We start from the raw sequence: 9,464 nt of genomic DNA on the forward strand, positions 1-9,464 counted from the left end.
GTCACCCCCACTCCACTCGTCCCTCTTCGTCCTCCACCTCCACAACCAGGGTGCCCAGAGCGTTGATGCCCCAGGACTTTCGCGAGGCACGGTACTGCGGGTAGGTGGCCATGGGGCAGGCGATTGGCGCCAGGCCACCGTCGATCCAGTGGTCGTCTGCCACGTCATGACAGTCAGCTCCCTGATTGCCTGCCGCAGATGCTGTCTGGGTGTAGGCTCGCACGTACTTGATGCGCGGAGTGGCGCGTGTCTCGGACATGTCTGTTGGTAAAGGAACGTGGATATATATTATGCTGTACAAGTTTATAAGGGGGATGGGGACCGAATGTGCCAGGTGTGTTTGTGGGTGTGTGTTGGGGAAGGGGGGCATACCTCTAGACAAAAAGTGTTGGACTTGCATATGCGAGTAAAGAACCGCTAGTGTTGGACACATTACTATAGAGATCTGTTTAGATTGGTCTCTGAATTCTATGTTTGCGGGGATAGGAAGGGAGGAATGCAATACGAGTATCGGACTGTTTCTGAGTGTGTGCCGGACTTGTCGGTGGTCGCAGAACTTGACAAGGACTAACGGAAGCTGAAAGACTTCTCCAGTAAACTTCGTGATGTCACCCTCGTAAGGGATGCTGCAGCATCAAGTATCACAGCTTCCATCAACGTTTGTGCCAGCAGCGCTTGCACTTTATCCATATGTATAGAGGTTGGTCGGCGTGTAGCTGAATTAAATACTTATTGCCAAGCAGGGAGAAGCTACATATATTTTATACTTATGCGTAGACAGGTTGTTTGCTTCTTTTTTTTTCTAAGAGAGAGACAAAATGTGATAGCTACCTGTAACTCGACATAATCGTTAGTTGTTGAAGAAATAAAAATGTCTTGTCATATCTTTTGACATCCGAGGGACTAAACAAATGCATCCACTCATTTCACCCAAGGACAGGTCACAGAGATAACAATATGAATTCATTTCCGTAATGTACAACATGTACGCGCTCACTTACACTTGCAAATCCATTCCTATGGCATTGAACACATTTTTACCTATCTTAAGAGTGCCCTCGGTGTTGATGATGCTGTGAAAGGCGCACTGAAGCAAGTCGGTTTGCAGAATATTGACTTCGCCTGTGCATACGTGGTCACTCTTTCTGCAAAAAGGCCGCAGTGTTGCTGACACACGTTCTGCTTGCGATGACCTGACCCAAGCGGATTTGTGGGAACGTTTGAGGTCAAGAACACAGCTTTGCATCGCAATTTGGCAGATAAGAAATGAACCAGGTAGAAGTCAACCAACTTTGGTTACAAAGGCATTAGCTGTACCAGATGACGTGTAAAAGTTCATTCGTATAATAGCCAGCCCTCAATTAGAAACAATTAACGTATCTTTAATGTTTGAGACCAATCAACACAGCACGTTTCATCTATCACTCAGATCATTTTGTTTGTTCGTCCAAGAGATGTCAGATGTGAATGCATTAGTGTTTTTCATAATTATGCTTAGTTCAGCACTTAAATAATGCATTCTCTTTTCATGCATGTGCGCATCTGCACACAACAATAATAAATAATAATAATTTATTGTTCCTTAAACAAATGTAAGCCATTTCCCCCTCCACCACCACCACCACCACCACCACCACCCACTCAGAGAGTCCGATATTTCGTATTTCATCCCTCCCTTCCTACCCCCGCTCCAAATCAAAGAAAAAAAAAACCCCAAATAATACATGGGACAGACAGCAACAGCATATACGCAAGCGCTGCCTATATTCGTATTACAAAACTACATACGATATTTCGTATTGCATCCTTTATGAATACCTTATCCCTGGCGTCAGCAGGGTGTGCTTGCTTTTGTCGAAATATACCAGCCTCAACCAAAATAAAGGTTTAGTACGATTCAAAACTTTATTTTTAAGATGACTGGATTGGGTTTATTGCAAGATAATGTTTCCCCAAATGTGGGAAATTAACTCCCCTACATCCTCGAGATCGCCTACAAACATCACTATGCACAGGAAGATGCCGAACTCATGATATTGCGATTGTCACAATTATCATATAGCAGCAACTCTCCCTTTGTCCGAAGCCTAGGCAACGAACGTACGTATCCACGCAGAATCTTGTAGAAATATGTCTTCCACGATGTCCTGAAGATGATAGCAATGTTTTCGGCAATTCATAAAGCATTAGACTAAACAGGTATACGAAAGCGTTTGGATTTGCGACTCATGAAGATGAACTGAACGTCTTAAAATATATCGGTGGATTTGCACTGCTTCCCTTCCGACGGCTTGTGAACTCACTATATATGGTTTTTCGTATAGGTATTCTGCAGGCAATTTCCTACAAGCAGCACAAAATCAGAATTCTACCTATTTTATCCGTTCTTCTGTGTCTGGAACTGCATGTGGTGTGGTAAGGAGCATCTGCACTCACTCACTCACTCACTCACTCTAGGTAACACAAATATGTCCACTTGAATATAACACAAAGTTTCCACTTCTAGGTAACACAAATATGTCCACTTGAAAGTAACACAAAGTTTTCACTGACACCGATGCTCTTCCTGAAGTTATTTCTAATTCAGCTCTGGTTGGTGAGCCCGAGGCGGATACGATGAATAAGCGAAAATCAAACAACAAAAGTGAGAAAAAAAACCCCCCACAAAAACCTGGAGAAAAAAAGTCTTTAGCTAAATGGCAAGTTCAAAACTTAACTAACATTCTTCAAACATTAAACACACGCTCACCGAACAATCAACAAAGATACACACTCACCTCAACAGATACAAATCTGGTCAGGATGTGCCCAGTCCAGTCAAGGCTAACTTCCAATTCTGTTCAGGACTTGTTAAATAACACAATTCTGTTCAGGACTTGTTAAATAACACAAATCTGGTCAGGATGTGCCCAGTCCAGTCAAGGCTAACTTCCAATTCTGTTCAGGACTTGTTAAATAACACAAATCTGGTCAGGATGTGCACAGTCCGGTCAGGACTACAACACCAAGTCGGTTCAAGACTTGTTGCAAACAAAACGTCCGGACACACTGATGACACCGAGGAGACTGTTACTTCTCCCCGCCCCCGTCAAGGAAAAACTCACACAACAACATCCCAAACACTCAAACACTCTTTCCTTTGTTCTTCGAACAAAACAACCTATCAACACCAGTTGATTAAAAAAAAAACAACAAAAAAAAAAAAAAACAAAGCCCGGCCGGCCATCCCTGTGTGGCGCGCACTCAGACAGTAATTGCTGTCTTTCAACCTCCCCCTTCCAGTTACTTTTTCCCTGTCTCCTTCCTAGCTCAAAAAAAAAAAATTAAAAAATATAGCGCAGCAGGTTTGTGACATACCTCAATCTCATTTATTATTACTTCTTTGTTTAAACATCTGGTCAAACAGATTTCTCAAATCATGAAGTGGAGTCATATCTGGCGTCCTGTCGGTAGAGGTTGTTGCTACTAATCCACTGAAAGACTTTGCAACTTACATATCTTGTATTATTTTAATTTTAACATAATGATTATTTAAAATTGGAACTTTTGTAGTTAAAAATAATTTTTTGTGCATCAACACTCTTGGCCAAACAGACAACAACAAAAAAAAAGGAAAAAAAAAACAGAAAACAATGTCTAAACTTTTGACATAAAGGCACGAGAGTGATTAGTGTTCATGGAGTGGTGAAATACTAAATTAAGGATGAATGAAAACGGTCCAGCTGATATTCAGTCTGCATCAAACCTTTAAATGTCATGTCAACATCATCTTGTGTGATAATGTCTGTGGACTGCCACTTGTTTGGCAGTAACAAGTTGGTTATTTAACTAATAAGCTTTGTCCGTCAATGGAGAAGCAGCCAGAGACATTGGTGTGGAAGGAATGTGCCATGTCGCATTATGTAAAAAATACTGTCATGTTTGAAATGAGTGTAATGGCGAAGCCTGCAAGGAAAAATAACTTTGGTACACGGGAAATGGCCAAAAGCAGCTTTACATGTACGATCATCGAAACACAAATCATTTCCGGTCAGTAGGTCGCGCACGATTCTCGTTTGGGTGTGGGAGCCCCTCACAGGGTGCAAACGTACCCACTCTTTGGTTTGAGATCATAAAGCATTCTTGTAGTGACGATCATATAATAAATCGTGCTCGAAAGGCAAGTTAATGGATGAGTTTCTCAACCTAATACTTATCAAGTTCCTGCCTTCTCTCTTCAATTTCTATCCAAGATTCTCTCTCAAACTTCCAAATTCGTTCCTGGGATGCGCGCTCTAGTTTCTGCCATTCGGTGTCAATTACTAAGTGACGTCCGAAATACTTTCGTTCCACCAGCATTTTGTCTCGAAGAAGGTTTTTTTCTTCAATTTCTATCAGATCTTCTAATTCGTTCTTTTTACTTCTTTCCTTTAACTCTAATTTTCTTCTTTCTAGCGCTAATCTTTGACTTCCTACCTCTAGCCTTTCGCTTTCTAACGCTACGTCTACCGCTAGCCTTTTGCCTTGTAAAGCTACATCAATCTTCCGCATTTCTAACTCGTGTTTCTGCTTTGCTAACTCGTGTTTCTGCTTTGCTAACTCGTGTTTCTGCTTTGCTAACTCTTGTTTTTGTCTGTCAAACACCTTAAGTCCATCCACAATAAAGAAACCGAGGGTATCACCACTATATCCCCTCCTTACCCCCTCTCGCTTTAAATTTTGTATGACCTCGTCACGCTGAGCCCGCTCTATTTCATAGTTACCCATGGCTCTACTATCCACAAAGAAAAAATGTTAACACACTTTGAAAAAATATTAGCACAAATACAAATGCTAAAGCACAAATAATCAGAAAAAAAAATCCACAGTTCGTTTCAGATTGCAGGCTCGCCAGTTGTCAGTTCAAAGGCAGTTGTTTGGGGTTTTGGGTGCTCTTTCGGGGCAGTTGGTTATGATGAAATTAGCATCGGGAATAAAAATTAGGCTCTGGGGAGAGAACAATAAGACTCTAGACAGCAAATATCAGGCAATTGTGCAATGAAAATCGGAAAACAAAAGTATACTTTTGTATTTAATCTCTAGTCTGCATTATTCATACGACTGAAAATAAAAACAAAAATTACGGCTGAGTAAAACAATTGGATCACACGATCGTACAAGTAATATAAACAAATCGCAGCTAAATTATCTTCAGATAATTGCCCACAATGTACATTATTGAGGTGTGGTGGACACCCCCAGCACGAAGCTAGTAAAAGCATTTTACCTCTTGCAAATCGAAAAACTCCTCTCCTGCCGAAACACACACAGGTGCATAAGCACAGACATTAAAAAAAACAAAACAAACAAAACCAAAATAAATAGAATGAACAAGAACGAACTTGTCCATTACCAGCGATAAATATTTACTAACTTTAACAAAAAGTTCATTATTTGTTAGATGAACTGTATTCAGGCTAAACGACCACTTTGGTAAAAGATTGAAGTCTCACTAGAAGCACAGAGTAAAGAAGTTGTGGGGACGAAAATGTCGTGTGGTGGTAGAGAGAAAACAACACCCAAATGCCAAGTAGATGTACAAAGGCCGAGGTGACAAGCCGCGGCTCACAGGCTTATATCCTAGTCATAATATCTGCTTCCTTGGAGTAATTCTTTTTTTAAAAGGAGTTGCACATTTTGATAATTTCAAACCTAAAATGTATTCCTGGCAATAAAACCGTCGTTTGGCCTCGTCGAGCATTTATGAAAATTCAAAACTGTTCAACAAAATGTCGTTCCACTGTCATTTATTTATAATTTTACAAATCTTCAAACTCTGCGTGTGACTGTAATTGTAAGAATGAGTAAGCTGTGTCTCACCTACAGTTTTCAGGAAGAACATTAACAGTGTTGTCCATAGGAATGGGAATCCCATGGGAAACGTCCCATGGGATGGGATGGGATGGGACAGCACACATTTGTATTTCCCATGGTAGTCGATACTTGATATTGCAAAATAAATTTACTGTTATTTCATTCATCAAGGATTTAAATCTTTCCTCTGAATCATCTATTGTATGTGAAGTAGCAGGAATTATAGAACAAAAGCCGAAAAGTGGTTTTCAGTGTTGTCCATAGGATTGTTAATACCATGGGAATCCCATGGGAAACATCCCGTGGGATGGGACGGGATGGGACAGGCATAAATTGCCATGGGATGGGATGGGACGGGATAGAAAAATATGTCCCATGGACAACCCTGAACATTAACATTGTTGCAGTGACCATTTAAATAGTCATCCTTTTTTTTACATTATGTAACAAAATTATTTGATCACACACATAATTACCTCAGAAAACCGAATAATAATAATAATTGTTGGCAATAATTATCTCTTCTAGCGCAGAAGAGCAAACAAGTGAGCGAGTGAATGAGCGATGATATGTAAAACCTTTCCGTGAAAGGTGTAGGACTCGAGGTAATGTTGTATTGCTAACCTCTGAATGACAAGCATGACAGTCCTAACCCCATCGTCGTTTTTATCATCATCACCTTTCTGGTCATCCTACATTATTTTTTAATATATTATGTCCAGACTGTCAGAATTCTCTCGCTTAATCGTAACGTGACAACAACAACATCAACTTTCCCGTAACATGTAACAAGGACGGACTGTTGTTTATTCAACAAGATTTTTTTTTAAGTTAGCTTAAAAGTCAGTTTGTTACGTCTGACACGATAAATACCTTTATTGCAAACAAAATCAACTTACAGGGTGTAATACTTTCAGTATATTATTCCTTGATAAGCTCGGGGCCCGAGCACGGGTGAGTGCAAGACCAAGGTGGGTAGGCACCCGGCACATTTCAGCAACATGGCTGTCCTGACAGTTCCTATATTTCCGGATGGGTGACGTCACCGACGCCAGGAGTCACGCGACGGGGAGTCTGCTAAGGGGGGTAGGGTGGACAGGCAAGGGGAAATGATTCACGACCAGCGGGACAACTTTGTCGTGCCTAGAATGTGAGTCGCCACCCAGACTCCTGCCTGTTCTGGGCATTAATGCAAAGTTACCTGTTGTCTAGCAAGCGAACACGCACGCACGCAGATCCTTACAAATGAATTCCATCGCTACTTTTCTTGTTCAGATGTAAGTACCAGTCATGTAAATTTTTCATGGTTATGACAATATTTATTTACTGTGTGCTGCACTCGTCAACAAGAGTTATGCGTTAAAGCAAGAGTTGTTGTTGTTGGGGTGGGGTGTGTTTGGGGGAAAGCGGGAGGAACACACAGAGGGAAGAAAACTTCACTGTCTCAGACAGGCGGAATCGAACACTGGTTCTGCGCGGTAATTAGGCTACTCTACACCGACTGGTAAGATATTCAGTGTCTGAGCGTTAGTCCTGATAAAACGCGTGCTCAGGATGACTAACAATGAGACGCCTGCACCCTAACATTACCTCTAATACTCCACGGCAACCCCATCCTCCACAGTGGATCTCCATACGACTGGTGCGAGGCAGGGCAAAGATTACCAACAGACTTGCTTTGGCTTCATTGCACTTGGAATTTTGAGCTCAGAGGTTTGTAACTTGTGTCAGAAAGTTGTTGCTTCTCTCCTCGACTGTCATCAGGACTGCGAGTGCTTGAACTTCGTGCTGTCCACGAGTCGTCAGGACACATTTTTGTCTCCTTCTGGCAGTCGTTGTTGCCCAGTACAAGTTCCATGTTGTAGCCAAAGCTGGCTAGTTTGACGAAGATCGGAGCTTCTTAGTTTTTCTGCCAAGTTTACGGACTGCTTTCGTAAGCAGTGGCGTAGGAAGATGTTCGGCTTGGGGGGGGGGGGGCAAACTCCCTGCTGACAGTGAACGGCGTTCGCACTCGCACATTACGTAAAAAAGGATGGGGGGGGGGGTACTGCATGCACGCACTCACTAACACAGTGGTAGCACCAGGCCCGTTCTTAGCCCCCGCGGGGCCCGAGGCAAAGGGCATGTGCGGGGCCCTCACGCCACGATCCCACGGTTTTAGTTGGGATCTAAAGTCACTTTTTTCCTGAAGAGCGAGGGGCCCCTTGAAGCGCGGGGCCCTAGGCAGATGCCTCGTCCGCCTGCCCCTAAGCACGGCCCTGGGTAGCACCACAACACGCTGCTTTATTGTTAAAAGGCAAAGCAGCAAAAAACAAATTAAAGAATGACTCCCCGGCTAACGCATTCACAAGAAATGTGATAAACGTTATAATCATATAAATCATATTAATCAAGGTTGGCAAGTCAGTGTGCCAAAAAAACTGTGTCTTCGGTGATTTCTATTAATGAACTCCATTGCAATCTCGTCCAGATTAAGCAGATCAACCCTCTCTTTAAATACATGCATAATGAGACAGTTATTCAAGCGCGTTTGTGTCATGGAACTTTTCAGGTATGTTTTTGTTCGTTTTAAGGCAGAAAAACTGCGTTCTGCAGTTGCCGTGGTAACTGGGATAGTAAGATACAGTTTCAAAAGCTTATCGATCTCGCTTAACATCTTTCTCACTAACCCTTCCGGCCAAGAGCAATCCCCCCGTCTCCCATGTTACCTACTGGTCAGCTCTTCCAGTACCTCTATTACAAAATGCACTACCAAACAGTATACCTAAACAAGAAAACACCAAACCCCCGTGACAGCAACCATCAACATTCCAGCTCTGCACATATACACCAGCGCGCACACACCTATGCACACATGCGCGCATGCACAGGCCACGCAGTCACACTCGGTCACACACCGTGGGTGACAGCGAGTGGGTGGGGGATGTTTTATGTTGGTCAAACGAAAACCGCCAAAGAAAAGGCGTCGCATTATGGGGGAGGGGGGAGGGAGACGACACTCGATGTACTGATGTACTGTCCGGCTGCTTTCTTCACTCAGGCTTCAACACAGCCTGCAATTAGCATGGCAAACAAGACCAACGGACTGTCCCCGATCTGATCGTCAGAGGTATTAGGGCCTCCACTTGCCTCAGGGCCCGCTTTTGTGACGGTGATGACCGTCTCCTCTCTACGTTCCCCTACCTTTCTTCAGTTCTTTGCTCTTTGTGAGGAATTACGTCTCAAATATTGGGGGGGGCAAAAGGATATTCCTGACCCCCCCCCCTGTATTTTCCTTGGGGGGGGGGGGCTGCCCCCGCTGGTTCCTACGCCACTGGGACGTACTATACGTTTGCGGTGTGATCATGGACGTGTATTTAGTTCGTGGTGTGATGTCAATCAGGTTCAGGCCAGAGGATCACGAACTCAATACACTCTGGCCTACCTTTCCGCATTAAATCATCCAAATTTCTGAACTGCGAGAAATACCTAATTGCTAATCAATAATAAGTTTCACTCCACGAAGTTACGTGAATCCGTGTTTCACTTTAATCACTCTAATCCTAATGTCTTGGAACTGACTCCCTTTCGTGTAAAGCGTGTAGCTAGCTCTGTTATCCCTGATTTTAACCACTACTGAAAGCTTAGATCTT

At 43.0% G+C, this 9,464-nt stretch overlaps 1 protein-coding gene across 1 annotated transcript; it reads right to left on the bottom strand.

Annotated features, from left to right (window-relative positions):
* Nucleotide 1: 1 nt before the first annotated feature.
* LOC112559644 lies at nucleotides 2-1,281 on the bottom strand. The gene is made up of 2 exons (XM_025230979.1): nucleotides 1,042-1,281; nucleotides 2-261 (listed from the first exon to the last, which is right to left on the bottom strand). The coding sequence occupies exons 1-2, from the start codon at nucleotides 1,244-1,246 to the stop codon at nucleotides 2-4; spliced, it is 465 nt and encodes a 154-aa protein (XP_025086764.1). The 5' UTR covers nucleotides 1,247-1,281.
* Nucleotides 1,282-9,464: the final 8,183 nt, after the last annotated feature.

Source organism: Pomacea canaliculata, linkage group LG3, assembly GCF_003073045.1.
Source record: "Pomacea canaliculata isolate SZHN2017 linkage group LG3, ASM307304v1, whole genome shotgun sequence".
NCBI lineage: Eukaryota > Metazoa > Mollusca > Gastropoda > Architaenioglossa > Ampullariidae > Pomacea > Pomacea canaliculata.

What these genes read in the sequence shown, in the direction of transcription:
- LOC112559644 (XM_025230979.1), bottom strand. Translation starts at nt 1,246, where the DNA reads ATGCAAAGCTGTGTTCTTGACCTCAAACGTTCCCACAAATCCGCTTGG. An exon ending in CGAGGGCACTCTTAAGATAG is followed by an intron (nt 262 to 1,041) that starts GTAAAAATGTGT and finishes CTTTACCAACAG; the next exon opens with ACATGTCCGAGACACGCGCC.